Source organism: Trichosurus vulpecula, chromosome 7 (genome assembly GCF_011100635.1).
Source record: "Trichosurus vulpecula isolate mTriVul1 chromosome 7, mTriVul1.pri, whole genome shotgun sequence".
Classification (NCBI taxonomy): Eukaryota; Metazoa; Chordata; class Mammalia; order Diprotodontia; family Phalangeridae; genus Trichosurus; species Trichosurus vulpecula.
In genome coordinates this window covers 273259968-273281033 of record NC_050579.1, presented here as the reverse complement: position 1 = coordinate 273281033, position 21066 = coordinate 273259968, and the positions used below count along the sequence as shown (strand labels likewise).

The 21066-nt window shown below is 47.2% G+C and overlaps 1 protein-coding gene across 1 annotated transcript in view; it reads right to left on the bottom strand.

Annotated features, from left to right (window-relative positions):
- DEF6 (DEF6 guanine nucleotide exchange factor) overlaps nucleotides 1–21066 on the bottom strand; it is a 41712-nt gene that overhangs the window by 3742 nt on the left and 16904 nt on the right. The window contains exons 4-8 of the mRNA XM_036766110.1: nucleotides 6792–7019; nucleotides 6553–6699; nucleotides 4625–4733; nucleotides 3626–3924; nucleotides 921–1087 (exon numbers count right to left, since the gene is read on the bottom strand). Coding sequence (XP_036622005.1) covers nucleotides 921–1087; nucleotides 3626–3924; nucleotides 4625–4733; nucleotides 6553–6699; nucleotides 6792–7019 — 950 coding nt within the window. The remainder of the gene's footprint in view (nucleotides 1–920; nucleotides 1088–3625; nucleotides 3925–4624; nucleotides 4734–6552; nucleotides 6700–6791; nucleotides 7020–21066) is intronic.

Here is a 21066-nt window from a genome sequence, read left to right as displayed (position 1 = left end):
AATATTAAAAATGCAGATTAAACTTAAAAGCCTGTGTTTCTGTGTTAAACATTCACCCCTGACTAGGCATACCTCCTGTCTAGTTAAGATGTGTTGGAAGATAAGTTAAAGATCATGGCTTTTTCCTGGGCCCTGAAGGAGTTAAGGTGAGGATCAGAGAGAAGTTTCTGTTCGCCTTTGATGAGATGAAGGGGAAAACCCTTGAAGGGAACTAGTCAGAGGCCTGAGTGGTTTTAGAAAAATGGCCAAAGTTACGCCAAAAGAGCCAGTGAGCCAAGCAGAACACTGATTAGATTTATATTAAGCTAAAATTAATTTTAAAAAATTGTTTCTGGCAGGTTACAACCCAGATTATAGCAGGTTTTTTTTTTTTTTTTTAGTATTTTATAGTATTATTTTTTTCTTCTACATAGGGCTGTTCTGAGAAATCCAAGATAAGGTAGGTGAAGAGCTTTGTAAATAGCAAAGTTCTTTTATACATGAATCATTATTGTTATTTATTATCAGTAAGGTCTACTGGAGCAGCTGGGTGGTGCAGTGGATAGGGTAGCACACCTGGAGTCAGGAAGATCTGAATTCAAATCTAGCCTCAGACACTTCCTAGTTGTGTGACCTGGGTAAGTCACTTAACCCTGTTTGCCTCAGTTTCCTCATGTGTCAAGCTGGAGAAGGAAAAGGCAAACCACTCCAGTATCTTTGCCAAGAAAACTCCAAATGGGGTCATGAAGAGTCGGACACAACTGAACAATGATGGTCTATCTACTGGAGGTAAGGATGGGGCAGGGATGAAAGTGGGATAGGATGAGGTCTACAGAATAGTTGGGGTTGAATAAGTCTCAGTAGATCCAGGGAAAGGATTAAGAAAGGGCTTGATTAGAGGGAAGATCAGGGCATCCTGGTCGTTTGCAGGCGCGACCTACCTGGTCTGGGCATAGCGCATGGACTCCTCATCCCGGCGAGCCTTCACCTCCAGCTGCAGAGCCTCCTGTAGCCTCTGCTGCATCTCCTCCAGCTCAGAGATACGCTGTCGCTGCCTGATAGCCTCTTCTTCCTTCATCTCCATCTCTGCCTGCATGGAGGCTCGGGCCTGATCCAGAGGAGGAAGCACAGGGTCACTGAGGGTGCAGCAGAACCAGTACACAATGGGACAGAATTTCCGAGGGCATCGAATCAGAAGACCAATCTCATAATAGCCAATCTACTGACTGATTGTTCAATAGGCATTTATTAAGCACCTACTATATGTGTTAAGCACAAAGAGAAAAGTGCACACAATCTCTGCCCTCAAAGAACCTGGCTGGGGAAGACATCATGTACATATATAGAAATCTGAGGCTGCAGAGGCAAAATGATTTTAGGGAAAAGATTTTAGCCGCTGGAGAGGATGATGTAGAAGGTGGTGTTTGAGCTGACCCTTAAAGAAGAGAAGGAATTCTGAGAAGCAGAGATGAGGAAGGATTTCGTTCTAGGCCTGTGCCATAATAATCTTCTGCAGAAGTTCTCCTGAGATGTCTTATGGTGACATGGAGGAGATCCCAACATCCCAGATTCTTTTTTTTTTTAACATATTCTAATTTGTTTCATTAAATATTTCCAATTACATGTAAAAAATTTTTAACATTTATTTTGTAAAGTTTTCAGTTCCAAATTCTCTCCTTTCCTCCTACCCTTCCCCACTCCTTGAGCAGGCAAGCAATTTTATATTGATTATATATGTGAAGTCATGCAAAACATATTTCTATATTAGCCATGTTGCAAAAGAAAAGGCAGACAAAAAAAAACCCAAACAACTCAAGAAAAACAAAGAAAGTTAAAAAAAGTTTCAATCTGAATTCAGAACTCTTCATCTGGAGGTGGACAGCATTTTTCATCTTGGGTCCTTTGGAATTGTCTTAGATCATTCTCTTGATCAGAGTCACTAAATCTTTCATGGCAAGTCATCCCTACAATCTTGTTCTTACTGTATACGATGTTCTCCAGGTCCTGCTTACTTCACTTTACATCAGTTCATAAAACTCTTCCCAGGTTTTTCTGAAACCATATGCTCCTCATTTCTTATAGAACAAAAGTATTCCATCACAATCACATACCGCAACTTGTTTAGCCATTCCCCAGTTGATGGGCATCCCTTCAGTTTCCAGTTCTTGGCCACCACAAAGAGCTGCTATAAATATTTTTGTACAAATGGGTCCTTTTCCCTTTACTTTGGTGATCCCAGATTCGTGAAGGCTATGTCAGTGGAGGGTAAGCCCAGGTCGAAGTACATCTCCTTGTCTTTTATCCCCCGGTATCTGTATACTCTGTGTACGTCTATGTGATGTCCTTCCCCTAGCCCCAGACTGTAAGGTCCTTGAGGGCAGAGACTATTTTCACTTTCATCTTTACATCCCCAATACTTATTCAGCACAGGCCAGGCATAAAGTAGGGGCTCAGCAAATTCATTCAGACTGGAAAGGCTTTGGAGGCAGTCCTAGCAAGCAACACTGTGTTATTTGGAGAACAGTCCAAGAACCAATCTAGCTGAGTTTAGAAGGGTTCGTTGGTTCCCTCTGAGCTTTGTCCATAAGGGTCTGGTCCCCAGCAGCTAATTAAATCATCTCCTCAAGCACAAAGCGGCTGCAATCTGCATCGGTGAAAGGAAAGTCCACAACAATAGAATCACAGATCCTTGAAATATCGAAGTACTAGTAATAACAATCATAATTCTTCATATATACTGTATACGGTAAACTAAATTCACTGAATTGAGTCGAAAAAACACTTGGTTGGTGCCTACCAAGACGGGCAGCTAGGTGGCGCAGTGGGTAGAGTGCCGGGTCTAGAATCAGGAAGACTCATCTTTCTTCTAATTTTAAGATCTGGTCTCAGACACTTACTAGCTGTGTGACCCTGGACAAGTCATTTAACCCTATCTGCCTCAGTTTCCTCATCTGTAAAAGGACCTGGAGAAGGAAATTGCAAACTACGCCAGTACCTTGCCAAGAAGACCCCAAATGGGGTCACGAATAGTCGAACACGACTCAACAACAACTATGAGGGGCAGCTTGGCACTGAAGAGGAAGGACGGGTCCTGGAAGGAGCGCTTCATCTGCAGGCAGAGGACCTCGGGTCGCATCCCACTCACTACCTGCGTACCTTTGGACAAATGTCTTAGCCTCTCCGGGCCTCAGTGTCTTCACTTGTCAAATGAGGCTGTTAGACCACAGCAGCGGCGTCAAACTCAAATAGAAATGGGGGGGGGGGGTGGCACTAGACCACAGATGGGGATCCCTGGTGGCCCCCACATTGAGTCAGAAAACCCAAATTGACATTATCTATGTTTAATTGCATTTGGATTTATTCTGTTAAGTATTTCCCAATTCCATTTTAATCTGGACTACAAAATCTCCGAAGTTCCTTTTGGGAAGGAAGACAGCTCAGCACTCTAGACCCCGACAGACTGCTCTCGGGGGCTCTGCGCCCTCGGCCATGTGGCCGGGTATTGGACAGCTCCGACGCAGTCAGGCTCCACCTTGGACAGAGGACACCGAGGCTCCCCCTGCCCCAAGTCAGCCAGGAGGTGTGAGAGCCGGGAGTCGCCCCCGGCTCCGGTGACTCCGACCCCTGCGCCCAGCCCGGGGCTCACCTGCTCCGCCTCGCGCAGCTGCTCCTCCAGGGCTTGCTGCAGCTCGCGGTGCTGGCTGCGCCTCCGCTCCCCCTCCTCCTGCAGCAGCCGCTCGGCCTGCCTCTGCGCCTCCTGCAGCAGCTCCAGCTCCTGCAGCTTCCTCTCCTTCTCCTCCTGCAGATGCTGCAGCCGCAGCATCTCCTCCTCCTTGGCCAGCCGGCGCCGCTCCCGCTGCTCGCGCTGCTCCCTGCGCTTCTGCTTCAGGTCCTTGTGCAGGGAGGTCTTTCCCTCGGCCTGCAGCCGGATGGCCGTCTGGATGGCTGGGGGGCGGGGGGGGGGGGCAGTGAGAGGCCGGTGAGGGACGGAGGGACCGGCGGGGGACCCGGCACAAGGCTCCGGATGGGGACTAGGGCTGAGCGGCCGGGGAGCCGGGATCGGGAGGCAGGCAGGCTGAGAGGGATGCTCGGAGGGGAGCTAGGGAAAGGGGCCTCGAGACATCACCCTACACAGAGAGGCAGGCGAGCGCGGCGACGGGTAGAGGGCTAGACCTGGAAGCGTGAGGACTCGGGTTCAGATCTGGCCTCTGCCGCTTAGAAGCCAGTGACCCTGGGCAGGGCACTTAATCCCTCTGGCTCAGTTTCCCCACCTGCACAATGGGGGTGATAACAGCACCTACCCGCCAGGGCGTCCTTAGAATAAAGGCAGGTATTTGTAAGATGCCCCGCAGGCCTTGGAGGGCTATATAAATGCAGTACAGTGGTGGTAGTGGTGGTAGTAGTAGTATGATGGTGGCAGTGGTGGTCGTAACGGTAATAGCGATATATAAATGTTAGCTATCCCCATTACTATCCGATCCGCCCCCTCCTTTGAACCAATCAAAGCCTTGCGACACACACCCATTTCACAGACGAGGGGCCGACGCCCACAGAGGTCACACTGGCAGGACTGAGGCCAGAACTCCAGCTTCCTTACCGCTAGAAGGAGTGAGCGCTTCCCCCGTGGTTACCTCACAGAACTGACCTGCGGTCCACTCCTGGCGCTGGCGGGTGTCCGCAGCGCTCATCTCATACGTGCGCGTCGCCGTCTTCACGCAGAACATGCAGCGTTTCCCGTCCCGGTCCGGCAGCACCTGGTTGGGGGAGATGGATCATCCCTCCTCCCATCACCCCGGTCTGACTGGCCACCCTGGGCTGGTCCTTGGCCAAGGTGAAGACCGTCTTGGCCAGCACAGCCCGCAGGGATCTCCATCTCTTCTGAGCGCCTACAGCACCGCACAATCGGCGCTTACACGTCATCTCTGCACGTTCGCAGGCTCTCACATCTGGAGCAGAGGCTTACAGACTTTTGGGGGCGCTTGGATCCCCAAGTCTCCCCATCTGCACAATGCGGGTGAGAATAGCCAACTTCGGCAGTCTGGCGGAACCTACGGCTCCCTTCTCAGAATGATGTTTTTAAATGCACAACATCGAGTATGGAGGATTACGAAGGAAATCAAGGACGTTGAAACAGTTATCAAAATAATAATTTTTTAAAAGTTCACCAACCCAGGTGAAGAACCCCTCGTTTCTAGCTTGCTTGGAGGCCCAGATAGGGGAAGTGATTCGCCCAAGGTCACCTAGCTAGTAAGCGTCAGAAGATCAACCCAGGTCCTCTGACTTCTTTCCTTGTCCTATGCTGCCGGGGTGTCCATAAAATCCGTGTGCAATTTAAAGTTACAACTAATTGCTAATTGCACACGGACTTCATGGACACCCTGTATAATAAGAGCTCGTGTTCCTATGGCACTTTATGAAAAAGGATGAACTTCTTCCTCCCTCTCCTCCCCTAACAGCTTTGTGAGCTAAGTCATAGAATTATCTCTATTTTTTATTAACTTCATTCCACATATGAAGGAATAGGCATAGAAAGGTTACATCACTTTCCCCAGGGTCACACAGCTAGTAAATGTCGCTCAGAATTTGAACTCAAGTCTTCCTGTGAAAGACCAGAGCCCGTTTCCACCATTAATCAACCCATCAGCATTTATTGAGCACTAGCGTGTGCCAGGCCCTGCGCTTAAGTACTGAAGATACGAAGAGGGCAAAAGACAGGCCCTGTCCTCAAGAAGCTTGCCATCTAAGGGGAGAGGTAACAAACATGTATGCACACACCACATACAAGAAAAATGAGAACTAAGTAAACAAAGAAAGGCGCATACCAAACACTCCCCAGACAGTTTGGCTTATGAGCTTCATGAGAGCTGGGACAGGATCTTACACTGCTCTGTATGTGCCACACACAGTGTGCACAGCGCTGGCCACACAGTCAGTACTCTAAGTGGGTCCTCGGTTCACACTGAACTGGGACACCAAAGGGTTGGTAGCCTTGCCTGTTCTAGGCTTCTTCCTGGTCCTGGTCCTCAGACACTGATTTAGCCCCCTGCTTCACAGTACTAAAGGCAGCTAGGTGACTCAGTGGACAGAGTGTCAGACCTGGAGTCAGGAAGACCCAAGTTCAAATCTAGTCTCAGGCACTGACTAGCTATGTGACCCTGGGCCAATCACTTAACCCTGTTTGCCTCAGTTTCTCCATCTATGAAATGAGCTGGAGATGGAAATGGCAAAACCACTCCAGTATCTTTGCCCAGAAAAGCCCACGTGGGGCCATAGTCAGACAAGACTGAACCATCACAGTACTAAGATATCCCCAAATCCTCTTCATTCCTCTGCCTCTTAGTCCACCCATCAGCTGTGCCCATTCCCCCATTCCTACCCCGATCACCCAATTCCTGTGGGTAACCCCCTTGCCTCCATGTTGATGCTGAAGCTCAGACAGTCTCTAGAAATTTATGTAGAAGGCAGAATCAGAGTCCTGGAAAGGATCTTAGAGGCCATCTATTCCAGTCCTCTCCTTTGACAGAAGAGGAAACTTGAGGTCCAGATTCCCCTTTTTTCCTGCTGGCTCCTCACCTCCACACAGCACTGGGTGTCCAAGAGAATAGTACCCCTCTTTTCCTTACACTCCTCACTCCCATAGTAACATAGGCTGCCTGGCAATAGCTGGAACCACCGCTCCGCCCAGTTGCGCCTCAGATGGCCCCTCTTCCACAGGTAACCCTGCACGGGGAATAGGGAAGCTGTTGAGGCCTTGTTCTCTGCCCCCCTCGCCAGCCCCTCCCTGGTCAGTACCCTTCCCCTCCCTGTCTCACCTGCTTAAGCACATCTTGGATGAGCTCCTGGTAGACCTCATGGATGGCCATGCTGAGCGTGTCTTGGGCCACACCACGCAGGCAGCGGCCCGAGTTGATGAGTTCCAGGAACTGCCAGACACTCAGCCCACCTGGAGATTGGCCCTCCTGGGTCAGCAGCTCTTCTAGCTCCCCAAATCCCAGCTCTAGGCTCATGCTGCTGTGGACCTTCTTCAGGAGGTATTCTACCTGGGAGGGTGGGAGAACCAATGAGAGGGCAATCAGGCCAGAGGATGCAGCAGGGCACCAGGGACTCAGTGAACCAAGGGCTTAAAGTGGAAAGGAGATGCTGAGATTGCTAAGGGCCGGGGACTATTCCTGTGTATGAAGTATGGATTCATGCTTCATCAAGATAGATAGAACACTGGACCTTGGGTCAGGAAGACCTTAACTCAAAACCTGCCTCCAATTCTTACTGGTTATGTGACCCTGGGCAAGTCTATCTCAGACCCTGTCCCCTCAATTTCCCCATCTGTAAAATGGGCTGAATGGCAGAATCTACCTCCCCGGAATAATTGTGAGGATCAAGCGTGATATTTATAAAGTACTTAGTAAGCCTTAAAGCACTATGTAGAGGCTGGCTATGATCATTATTATCATTAATAATTATTATCAAGGGGAGGGGTTGGACTAAATCATAGGATTGTTCAATTCAGTTGTTTCTCAGTCTTGTCCAACTCTCTGAGACCCCATTTGGGGTTTTCTTGCTAAAGATACCGGAGTTTTTGGTTTGCCATTTCCTTTTCCGGCTCATTTTAAATTCGAGGAAACTGAGGCAAATAGGGTTGAGTGACTTGCCCAGGGTCACACAGTTAGAAAGTGTCTGAGGCCAGACTGGAACTCAGGAAGATGAATCTTCCTGTCTCCAGGCCTGGCACCTAGCTGCCCTAAAATAATAGGATTATTGGTTTACAAATTGGGAGGGACCTCAGAGGCCAAGCACTTCATTTTACAGGTAAGAAAACCAGGGAACTTAAGAGATTTTCCCAAGATCACACAGGTAGAAGGGATCACAAGCGATATTTGAAGCCAGGTCCGGCGACATCAGACCCAGTGTTCTTTCTATTACACCACAGTATGCCCAGTTCTAAGGTTCCTCTGACAATCCAGGATTCTGTGACTAGTGAGACCCTCCAGAAGACCCAACCCTTTTCAGAGCTCTAGCCAATCCCCATGCACTTCAACTTGCATTTCTTTCCTTTCTGCTTAAAGAAATAATAATGATAAATAGCTGGGGGTACCAGGAAAGGCCTAATGTGGGAGGTAGGATGCGAGCTAAGTCTTAAAGGAAGTCAGGAGTCCTGAGAGGGGGAAGCAGGGAAGGGAGCATTCTTGACATGGGGCACAGCCAGTGCAAACACATGGAGATGAGAGATGAAATGCTGTATGGGAGGAAGCGTGTCAATACTGCTGCATAGGAACATACACCACAACCTGTTCAGCCATTTTGACTATTAACTACAAAGGACCTGTGAGGAAAGATGCCATCTGCATCCAGAGAAAGAACTGATAAATAGAAGTATGTATAGGACTTACACATACATACATATATGTGTCTAATGGTAATCATCTATGGGGGGGAGAAAGAAAAGAAAGTTACACAATAACTTATCATATACTTAAAAGGAACAGCAAGTGGTACATAATAGATTTGTGCTCTGATGTGCAATCTTTTTAAAATTATGCTGGGTTATGGAAATGCTTGCATTATTTCATAAATTACAATTTTTTAATAAAGGTATCATGTTGTGGCTAGAATCTCCACTTCCACCAAACTAAAAACACAGAAAGCATCGAGGGATGCCAGAAAATAGTTCTGGTTTACTTCTTTAAGAATAAACGAAAGATATCCATTTAAAAAATTACTGCTGTATAAGAGAACACAAATGGAAGCCAGTAATGTGTAGGACAGGAAGTTGTCCTAGCTGGAGCCAAGAAGACTGGACTTCAGATACCTGTGACCCTGGGGAAGTCACTTCACCTTTCTCAGCCTCAGTTTTCTCATCTCTGAAACGGGGATAGTAATAGCCTCTACCTCCCAGGTTAGTCAGGGGGGTCCAATGAGATGATATAGGGAAACAGCTTTGTAAACCGTAGAGCACTGAGCTAGTGTTAGCCATGATGATGATGGTGGTGAAGATGATGACGATGATGAAGAACTGTAAAGGCCCTGAAATGGAGTTTATATTTGATCCTAGAAGCAGCGGGGTTTTATTGCATCAGGGAGAGGGGAAAATGGTCAGACGAGTTTTACGATAATCATTCTGGTGGCTGGGTGGCATTTATATTGGAGAGAGGGGATACTTGAAGAAGAGGAAAGAGTTAGGAGGCTATCGTGAAAATTTATAACCCAACCTTTCCACTCTGGCAATCTGGTTTTCCATCCCCAGCACTCTCCTGAAATTGCCATCCTCAGGGTCCCCGCTGACGTCCTCGTTGCCATCTAACAGCCTTTTTGTTCAGCGCCCGTTCTCCTGTTGCATCTGGCTCTACGTCCCCTCCTTCTGAAATAATCTCTCCTTCCCTCTGAGAGGCTCTCCAATTTATCCCATTTATGTGTCTTATTTATACATAGTGGTTTGTATATTGTCTCCCTATTACACTGTGATTTCCTTGAGAACGGGAACCATTTTTTGCCTTTCATCGTGACTCTGGCACTTAGCACAGTGCTGGGCACATAGGAGGCCCCTCATAAGTGCTTGCTGGCTTGACTTATCAGGCATGCTTTAATACAAAAGTGCTGCTGTCCCCACCCTTAACTCTGACTAATCTTTCTCTGTTTCCATTCCCCTCGGATTCCTCAAGTGTGAGTAACCCTCAACCCTCTATTGGTGGACATCTTCACTTCTCTTTTGGTAACCTCAACCACACCCAGGCTTCAGTGATCACCTCTGTGAAGATGACAGTGGGCAGCCAGGTGGCTAGTTGCATAAAATGCTGGGCCCTGGAGTCAGGAAGACTCATCCTTCAAATCTGGTCTCAGACACTTGATAGCTATATGGCCTTGGGTAAGTCACTTCACCTCGTTTGCCTCAGTTTCTTCATCTGAAGAACAAACTGGAGAAGGAAATGGCAAACTGATCCAGCATCTCTGCCAAGAAAACCCCCAATGGGGCTCTGCAGAGTCAGACACAACTGAAACCACTGAACACCAGCATGCTGCTTCCACAATGGGCAGGGACTAGTTCATTTCACCCTCGAGTCCTCAGGGGTTCGTGGCTGACGCCACAGCTGATGGTCAGCCAGGCAGTCACAAGCATCTATGAAGCACCGATAACATAGGAGACACTGTGCTTAGCACTGGGGACACAAAGAAGGCTGAAAACAGCCCTGCCCTCAAAGAGCTTACATTCTGTCCGGGAGACAGACACGAAAATAAATAAGGCTGTACATGATATGTACAGAGTGGATGGAAAGCCATCTCAGAGGAAACAGCGAAGGTCTCCTGCAGAAGGTGGGATTGGAGCTGAGTCTTAAAGAAAGCAGAAACTAAGAGGCAGAGGTGAGGAGGGAGATCATACCAGGAGGAGAGGCCAGCCATGACAAAGGCGAGGAGGCTGGAGACGAAGCATAGAGTATGAGGAAAGCAAACAGGTCAGTGTTTTTGGATTGTTGTAAAATGCAGTGAGAGGAGTGAGGTAGCAAAAGTTTGGAAAGGCAGGAGGAAGTAGGCTTTTATTATTTTTTTCCCTTTCCAAAAATGTATTATTATTTATTTATTTTAAACATCCTTCTTTTTTTTATTTTAATTCCAAATTCTCTCCTTCCCTATAGTGCTTCCCCCACCCACTGAGAAGGCAAGCAAGGAATAGGGCATGTGAAAACATGCAAAACAGGAAGTAGGTTTTTAATAAATATATGTTAAATTATTAAAAGTTAGAACTGGAAAGGGCCTTAGAGATCCTATAGTCTGACCCCCTCATGTTACAGGGAAGGAAACTGAGTCCCTTAAAGGGGAAGTGACTTGCCCAAGGTCACACAACAGAGCCTGGGACAGCTGGGACGACAGGGCAAGTCTCTTTTTCCATTACATCAATCTACCACTGGGAGGGAAAATGAGGGGACTGGGGGTGGGAGGGGAGGGAGGGTGGGGCACAGGACCGGGCCAAGAAAGCCTCCCCGCAGAGGAACAGGAAGTGGTTGGGCTACACGCATCCTGCTGCTGACGACTTCGGGGCAGGTCATAGAGAGCCACTTACTATCTTCAGTGAAGGCTCTTTCTACAGGCAGTTCCAGTCCACAGTGTTTGACTGAAAACCCACCTTGCTCCTTTCAAACCTAGCCTAACACACAGGCCCGTTTATCTCCTCTGCCTGCCTCCCACCTGTGACCTGTCTAGTGCCTTTTGGTAGAAACATAACGACAGAGATACAGTAGAAAAAAATTATGGATTGGGGAGATTAGGCCACTAATTACATGTCAGGCAGTCAGTAAGCACTTATTAAGGGCCTACTGTGTGCAGGGTACTGTGCTGGGCACTGGGGATACAAAGAAAGGCTGAAGACAGTCCCTGCTCTCAAGGCCCTCACAGTCTAACTAGGGAGACAATCTGAAAACAACACGTACAAGTAAGATAGAGCTGGGATTAATTGGAGATAATAGAGGGAAAGCACTAGCATTAAAGACAATCAGGACAGGCTTCCCGTACAAGTTGGATTTTAGCTAGAACTTGGAAGAAGCCAGGAGGTGGAGATGAGGAGGGAGGGCATTCCAGGCATGGAGCACAGCTGGAGAAAATGCCTGGAGTCTGGAGATGGGAGGAACATGGGAGGAACACCAAGGAGGTCATTGCTGCTGGATGTCAGAGTATATGGGGGTGAGTAAGGTGTAGGAAGCCTGGAAAAAGTATGAGGGGGCCAAGGTATGAAGGGCTTTGAATACAAAACGAAGGATTTTCTATTGGATCCCAGAGGTGAGAGGGAGTCACTGAAGCTCACTGAATAGTGGGATGACACGGTCAGATCTGGGCTTTGGGACAATTATTCTGACTGCTGAGTGGCAGATGGATTGGAGTGGGGAGAGACTTGAGGCAGAGGCCTTCTGGGCAGGTCAGCTCATTAAGCACCGATAATGTGCCTGGCACCAAAAAAGGTGGGGGGTAAAAACACCCCTCTCTCAAGGAGCTTGGACTCTGTCTGGAGGAGATAGACATGAAAACAAATGAAGAAATGCACAATATGTGCAGAGCGGATGGAAAGCCATCTCAGAGGGAAAGGCATTACTAACACCAGAAGGTGAGATTTGAACTGAGTCTTGAAGAAAGCCAGGGAAACTAAGAGGCAGAGGTGAGGAAGGGGAGCATACCAGGTGTCGGGGACAGCCAGGACAAAGGTGTGGAGACTGGAGATGAAGCGTGGACTGTGAGGAAAGCAAATAGGCCAGTTCTTTTTTTTTTTTTCCAGGGGGAAGGCAGGGCAATTGGGGTTAAGTGACTTGCCCAAGGTCACACAGCTAGTAAGTATGTCAAGTGTCTGAGGTTGGATTTGAACTCAGGTCCTCCTGACTCCAGGGCCGGTGTGCTACCTAGCTGCCCCTAGGATCTTATCTTTTATGTAGAACCTCACATGGTGGGGTGGGGGGGGGGGTGGCAAATGGTCTCTAAGGCCCCTTTAAACATTCTAGGATTTGAAGAGCATTAAATAATTTAACGGTAGCTAGGTGGCGCCATATGCATAGAACCCCAGGCTTGGTGTCGGAAAGACTCATGTTCCGCAGTTCAAATCTGCCCTCAGACACTTGTCAGCTGTGTGAGCCTAGACGAGTCACTTAACTCTGTTTGCCTCAGCTCCCTCGTCTATAAGGGGTTGTTGCTTGTCCTTCATTCTCAAAGAGGAAGATGAGGCCACGACTCGCGAGTGAATGGGGAGGCCGTGCAAGGCCCCCAGCCTTACTCTCTCCTCCAGAGCCATCCGGGTCCAGGGGCCAAACGTGGATCAGGATGACTGGGGATGGCCTCACCTCATGTAGAAAACGAGCTGAAGAAGGAAACGTCAAACCACTTCACCATCTTTGCCAAGAAAACCCCGAAAGGGGTCACCGTGTCAGACAAGACTGAGAAACGGCTAAACAAAGGAAACTAAAGGCTCGTCTCACGAAAAGGGAATCAGACTTATTTTGTGAGACAGAAGGCAGAGCAAGAAGCAACAGGGGGAAGTCACAGGGAAGCAGATATTACAAACAGCTGTGAAGACAATTTTTTTTCTAAAGAGCAGCTCTGACCAGTCCCCCCTCTTCTCAATAAACTGCAGTGCTTGCCTAGTACCTCTAAGATCACAGTAAACTCCTCTGTTTGGCATTTAAAGTCTTGGTTTCGGACCTTATCACCCATCTAAAACCACTCTCTCCAAAGTCACCAACCATTTCCTGACTGCCAAATACGATGGGGTGTTTCTCCCCTCGGGCCTCATCCTTCTCCATCTGTCTGATCACTCTCTCCTGGATACCCTCCTCCCTTTGGGTTTTCCCGCTACCGTGCTATCTGTTTGACCTTCCTTTTCGGCCTCCCCTGCTGGCTTCCTCATCCATATCATGCCCCCCAACTGTGGGTATTCCCCAAGGCTCTGTCCTGGGTCCTCTTCTCTATCCTTCCCGGCTCTCAGTAACCTTTTCATATCTTGTGACTTTAACTATTGCAGGGTGTCATGGGGGACTGGCCCATTTGGGGGTGGGGGTAGGCAGGCCCAGTCCTTAGAATATTTTAAATAGGCTCTGCCCGCTGCCAACGCGCTTGGGGGGATGGCGGTTGGTGAGCCTGGTTCTGGAAGTGTGTGATAGAGGGGCCTGCTCTGTTTCAAAGCATGCGCAGGTATTCTGTGATTATTTCTGGTCTGCTTACTATGTGATTAAAAACCAAACGAACAAACCAAACAAGTCTTGTAATTGGCTGCCAAGCTACAGCCAGCCCACTGTCTCTTTCCTTCCTGGTGGTGACTGAGGAAAGACGAGTTATAGGGCTCCAGGTGGGGAGAGAGGCTTCGGGCCCTTACCTCCCCACATGGGGTTACCATGGGGGTGGAAACACGTAGCGCCTTCTTCTTTGTCTCTTTGCACGTGTTCTTCTTTCTCTTAGGTGAATGAGTGCTGGAGAAGTAAAGGACTAGGCTACATCCTTGTGAGCTTCACAAGGTTAAAAGAGCCATCAGAGGTACCCAGAACTGGAGCCTACCAAGAGTCCAATGATGGCTGAGTCTATGAGACATTCAGCCCCACAGTGGACCAATGTGGTAGACCAGATGATTTGTCCTGCGGTGTCCTCATCCATGCCATGCCTGGAGGTGACCTTGGTGGGGCTTCAGGAGATTTTCAGATCTACTTGGGGGCCAAAGGATATGCTATTATCTCTGTGCAGATGATTCACCTACAGAATATCCAGCCTCGGTTTCTCCTCTAGACTTCAGTCTCTCCCTCAGCACCACTTGTCTATCGGACCCTTCCAAGTGAATTTTCCGCTGTCGTCTTAACTTTACCATGTCCAAGTTGAAGGTCATTATCTCTTCCCCTAAAACCTTCCCTCTTCCAAACTTCCTTATTTTCCTGTCAAAAGTACCACCATCCTCATAGTCACAGAGGTTCATAAACTTTGCTTCCTCGTTCTCTCTCGCCCCTTCCCCTCACACATAATTAGATACCAAATCTTGCAGTTTCTACCTTCACAACACACCTCACTTCTGACCCCTTCTCTCTACTCACACAGCCAGGGCAGGGCATCACCCCTTGCCTGCTTTTCTGCAACAACCTAGTCTCTTCGTGGGTCTCCCTGCCTAGATTCTCCCCACTCCAGTCCAGCCTATACAGCTGTCAATCGCAGATCTGACCATGTGACTCCTCTACTCCATCTCCTCCATTGGTTTCTATTGTCTCTAGGATCAAATATCGGGTTCCTCTGTTTTGCTTTTAGGGCCCTATACCACCTGGCCCCAATCTATCCCTCCAGCCTCATTTCCAGAAAGACACGCTCCCTCTCTTGTAGTCAGCAATCTAGACAACTGGCCTTTTCTCCATTTCACACACACACACACACACACCACATCACACTCCATCTCCAGTCTCTGTCTCTGTACTAGCTGTCCCAGGTGCTTTCTTACTTTTGCCTTAGAATCCCTTCCTTCCTTTAAGACCTAGATCAAGAGGCAGCTGGGTGGCGCAGTGCATAGAGCACCTGCCCTGGAGTGAAGAGAACCTGAGTTCAAATGGGCCTCAGATACTTGACACGTATTAACTGTGTGACCCTGGACAAGTCACTAAATCCCCATTACCTAGCCAAAACAAAGAGCAACTTAGTTCAGTCACATATTTTTTATAAAGCTTTTCTTGATCCACCCAACTGCTAGTACATCTAAGCAACTGTGTGTATGTAATATATGTTACATGTGTGTGTTTGTGTGCGTAGCAGCTAAGTGGCATAGTGGATAGAGTGCCTAGCATGGAGTCAGGAACACTCAGCTTCTTGAGTTCAAATCTTGCCTTAGACACACATATATATATTACATTATATGAACCATATCACATATCATATCATATTATCTATGCATGTGTACATATGGCAGCTAAGTGGAGCGCTGGATAGAGTGCGGGGCCGGGAGTCAAGAAGACTCAACTTCCTGAGTTCAAATCTGGTCTCAAACTTTTAACAGCGGTGTGACCCTGGGTAAGTCACTTCACCCTGCTTGCCTCAGTTTCCTCATCTGTAAAGCAATCTGGAGAAGGAAATGGCAAACCGCTCCAGCATCTTTGCCAAGAGAACCCCAAATGGTGCCAGGAAGAGTTGGACATGACTGAAGATGACTGAACAGCCATGACAACACGTACCAGGTAGTGGTCTGGGTGCTATGTATACAAAGAAAGCCAAAAGACAACGTATAAGCAACTATGCATGCACATGCACAAACACACACCACACACACACACACACACATATGCACAGATACGTGTGTGTGTGTGTGTGTGTGTGTGTGTGTGTATTTAAAAATTATTTTGGAGGTAGTCTCAGAGAGGTAACTCAAGGAATTAAGACAGCAAGCCGTTAATTGTGCGAATTGAGTAAACCGCACTGACTCCATCTGGTGACAATTCTGGAACGAGCTCAGTTCCCTTTCTACTAATTAGACTATGAGTCTAATCAAATTTCTGTCCTGTGAGAAAACTATTCACTCGTGGAAATTGGAGGAGAACTTACTGTACTGTTTGAACCTAGTTCTGTGGGGTGGGAAACTGGAGCCCCTCTCTCTGCTGCTTAAAGACCAGCAACTTGGGCAGATCCAAAGGTCGATGCAAGGAGTTTTCTCGCAATTGTACACCTTAAGTAACCCTTGTGTCTTATGCCCCACGCTGATCAGGCAGTATTGTTCCTGCGTCCCTTTGATTGTTTACGGATGCTTGGGGAGAGTGGGTCACCTTTTCTTCTGAATTCAGGGAACTGGATCCTTTTACCGCCCCCCCAACTTAGAAAGTCCCTGATCTTTCAGCCAATTAGAAATCAGATTACCTAATGTTGTATTGTTTCCTCTTAACTTATTGGCCTTGTTTAATTATCTTTAGTACATAAAAGTCAGTCTCCCCTTGCATTCGTGGTCAAGCCCTAAGCTGAGGAAGACGCCTAGTCCCAGTGTGTTGGGCAATCGGCATGCCTTGCTTAATAAGTTGATATGCTCGGAAGACTGCACCTGCTTTCCTCAATCATTTCATCTTCTACTCGCCACAGATTAAGAACTGGGAAAGCCTTTGTGCAAAAGGTAGGGCTGTGGTTGAGACTTGAAGGAAGCCAGGGAAGCCTGCAGAAGGAGATGAGGAGGGAGGGCATTCCAGGCAACAGTACAGTCAGGGAAAATGGCCTGAGTCAGCACTGGAGCGTCAGGTAAGGGGGACAACCAGGAGGCTAGTGTCACTGGATGGGGGCTAAGGTGCGAGAAGACTGGCTGAGTTAGGAAGGGCTTCAAATGCCAAGAAGAACATTTTGTATTTGATCCTGGAAGCAATAGGGAGCCACTGGCATTTGCTGACTAAGGGAGAGGGGGAGGTATGGTCAGACCTATATTTTAGGAAGATAATTTGACAGCTGAGTAGAAGACCTATAGAAGAGATTCTGTGACTTATCTCACCTAGGGGCAAGGATTTGTAGCTAATGTAGAAGCCAGGACTTCCTGACTCTAAGACCAGCTCTCTAACCATGAGGACATACTACCTTTCTACCATAGGATCACAGATTTAGAGCTGAAAGGAACCTCCGAAGCCACCTATCCCATACCTCCCTCTATTTTATGGATCAGTAAAACGAGGTTCGACTGCTTGCCCAGTATCACACATCTAGAAAGTGTCTACGGCAGGATGTGAACCTAGGTCCTCCAGATTTCAAGTTTAGCACTCTATTCACCAGAAAATGCTCGATAAACTTGTATTTTCTACTTTTAAAAATTAAATTACATTTTATTTTCACAAAGATCTATTGTCTCTCTCTCCCACCTTCTCTCCACTTCCCACTAAAAAAGAAATAAAAGCAAAACCTGCTATAAAACATGTATAGTCAAGTAAAACAAATCCCTATTAGGCCATGTCCACAAAAATATGTCTCAGTCTGCACTTCGAGTCCATCACCTCACTATCAGGATACATCCTGCATTTTCCAAGGGACCAATTGACCACCCCATGTTCATTCTCCCCTCCCCCTTCCTGCTCCTGCAGATACTCGTTCAGAGGGCCCTCTCCCCTGGAATGCCCTTTCTCATCTTTCCCACCCTCACCTCTATCAGGTGAAATCTCATACCACCGAAATCCTTCCAATGCCCCTTCCTCCACAAACACTCTCTTGATCCCCTCAACTAGAAGTGAATGTTCTCCCTTCTGGGCTCCCCCACCCTTTGTCTAATAGCTAGCCATAGCATTTTTGAGTTTTACTCAAAAAGCAATTTCCTCAATGGTACCAGAGAGAATCAGTGGCTTTCCCACCTGGCCACCCAGGTGGCAAAAATGTGTTGGAGTCTTATCTGAACCCAGATCTATTGCTACCACACCAGGATGCCTAGCCTACTCTCCTGTGCATATAAAACGTCCAAATTTACAGCACAGTTCTTTGTGGAGCTGGCTCACTTCCTCATGGACAACCCATGTCTAATTTATCTCTGGATCTCTTGAGATGCTTTGCATATCATAAGTGACCAACCAATGATGAAGCCTGATTTTTAATCAGTTATTGAGAGAAGGGGAAAATTTTTAAGAGGGAGAAACAGATGGGACAGAGAGACAGGGTGAGGCTAGCACAAGACAGAGAGAATCGGAAGCCATCGACAATTCCTTCTTTGTTATCCTATATAAATCAGGGAATGATTTCCTAGACAAGAGATCCTTCTCTGGAGCCGGGTGATTCTTGAGAAGAGCAGGGACCTATTCTACACACAGGGGACACCGTATGAGAATCCAGATTCTCTACCAGGGCTCATCTGTCTGTCCTCATTCCAAATGTGGTTTATAATAAACATCATCATTGTTGTTTTAGGGTGGACCTGTGGTTTAATTGGCACAGTGAAGAGTAGGGGAGAAAACCCATCTTACCAATGCAGATGAGTCCCTACAGGGAAACCGAGAGTCTTAGAAAGTTGCCTGGGCATTAAGAGGCCAAGTGACTTTCCCAGGGTCATACGGATAGTATGTATGTATATGTGTGTGTGTATGTACATGTGCATATGTAGATATGTATATGGACACGTGTGTATGTACATAGATACATGTGGGTGTCTATGTACGTGTTATGTGTGTATGTATACACATATATATGGAGGGAGGTATGTACGTGTACATCCATGTATATATACATGCATGTATATGTGTGTGTGTGCGTGTGCGTGCGTGATAGGATATAACATATCAGGGCTGTCCAACCTTAGGTTTTTATTGAAACAATAGACAACGTATTTTCTTTTGCCATTTTAGCGAGAGCTCTGCAGTGGCTCGGCTTCGTTTACTAAAGCATTTAGGGAAATTTCTATGCTTGTAGGTGGGCCGCATTTTAGACAGCCCTGTGATATATAATCAGAGGTAGAAATTGAACTCAGGTCTTCCTGACTCCAAGGCCACTCTTTATCCACTCCAGAAGCCGGCTCTCACGCCCTCATGCCCGGACTACTGTGGCAGCCTTTTGGTTGGTTTGGCGGCCGTAAGCCTTTCCCCACTCTAGTCCTTCCTCCGTTCAGCCGTCAAATTAATCCATGTCCCGCTCTGAGATAATAAATTCCACTGACGGCCTCTTTACCTCTAGGATTAAATATATAATCCTGTAGCAGCTAAGTAATATAAAGTACTGGATCTGGGGTCAAGAAGACCTGAGTTTAAATCTTGTCTCTGACACTTATTAGTTATGAGACCCTGGGCAAGTCACTTAACCTCTGTCTACCTGCTTCTTGAAATTCCTTTTTTAAAAATTTTTTTAAATTTTATTTTTTTTAGAGGGGAGAAGGCAGGGTAATTGGGGTTAAGTGACTTGCCCAAGGTCACACAGCTAGTAAATGTGTCGAGTGTCTCAGGCCGGATTTGAACTCAGGTCCTCCTGACTCCAGGGCCGGTGCTCTATTCACTGCCCTACCTAGCTGCCCCTACCTGCTTCTTTATCCGTAAAATGGGAATAAGGATAGAATCTCCCTGCCAGGATTGTTGTGAGGATAAAACAGGTAATATTTGTAAAGTGCTTTGCATGCCTTAAAGTGGTATTTATCGTTTATATACAATAAGGTGATGTTGTTGTTGTTAGGGGCAGCTAGGTGGTACAAAGAAGTCAGGAAGATCTGAGTTCAAATCCGGCCTCAGACACTCACTTGCTGTGTGACCCTGGGCCAGTCTTTGTTGTGACTCTGTGGTTTCTGTCATGTCCGACTCCCTGTGACCCATTTGGGGTTTTCCTCGCAGAGACACTACAGTGGTTTGCCATTTCCTTCTCCAGCTCGTTTTACAGATTAGGAAATGAGGCCCAAAGGGTTGAGTAATTTGCTCAAGGTCACACAGCCAGTAAGTTTCTGAGACCGGATTTGAATTCGGGAAGATGGGTCTTCCTGATGCCGGGCCTGACGCTCTATCCACTGTACCGATTAGCTGCCCCGGTCAAGTCCCTTGACTCCTATTTGTCTCAGTTCCTCATCTGTACGATGGGGATGCATTGGAGAAGGAAACGGCAAACCACTCCAATGACTCTGCCAAGAAGACCCCATGTGTACATGGAGTCTTGTAGAGCCGGACACAACTGAGGAAGAACATTGTCGTCATCGTCATCACCTTCATCCTGACCTTGGAATCAGGAAGCGCTTTATAACCTGACCTCCTCCTACCTTTCCAGTCTTCTTCCACCTCGCCCCCAGGTGATCCAGTGACCCCAGCCCTTTTGCTGTTTTTCACACCAGTGACTCCTAACTCTGGGCATTTTCACTGGTTGTCCCTCGTGCCTGGAATCCTTTCCCTCCATAACTCCACCCTCCTAGCTTCCCTGATTTCTTTCAAACCTCAGCTAAACTCTCACCTTCTACAAGAAGTCTTTCCAATCCCCTTTAAATGCTGATGCCTCCCCCTCTGCTGATTATTTCCAGTTTATCCTGTTTATAGCTTGTTTGCACATCCTTATTTACATGTGAGCACAATGAAATTTGCTTTTTTTTTGTACAACATTCCCAGTGCTTGGCAGTGTCTGGCATACAGGAAGTGCCTAATAGATGCTTGTTAACTGACTGACTTTCTATGAACATTATAGAACATTGACTAAATGTCATTTGGAAAAGTTCTCTATTTGAGTCTCTTCCAGGAACTTTTAAATTAAAAAAAGCTTTCTCATTAATATTTATGAGGAAGGCTAGAATCCATGGTGTTGTAGAAAAAGTGCTAGATGGAGAAGTCAGGAGAGACATGAGTTTAAATCCCACCTCTGACATTTACCAGCTGTGTGACCCTGGGCAAGTCACTTATCCCTCTGAGCCTCATATTCCTCATCTATAAGATGGCACTTTTTTTAGAGGTTGTTATGAAGGTGGCACAGTGGATAGAGCTCAGATCTGGAGTCAGGAAGCCCTGAGTTCAAATCTGCCCTCAGTCACTTACTAGCTGTGTGACCCTGGGCAAGTCACTTAACCCAGATTGCCTCAAAAGACAATAGCAACAACAAGAAATTGAATGATATTTAAAATATTTTGTGAACCTTAGATCGCTATGTAAACGTCACCCATGTCAACTACCCTACTTTACTTTCTAAGGAGGAAAGGACAGCAGG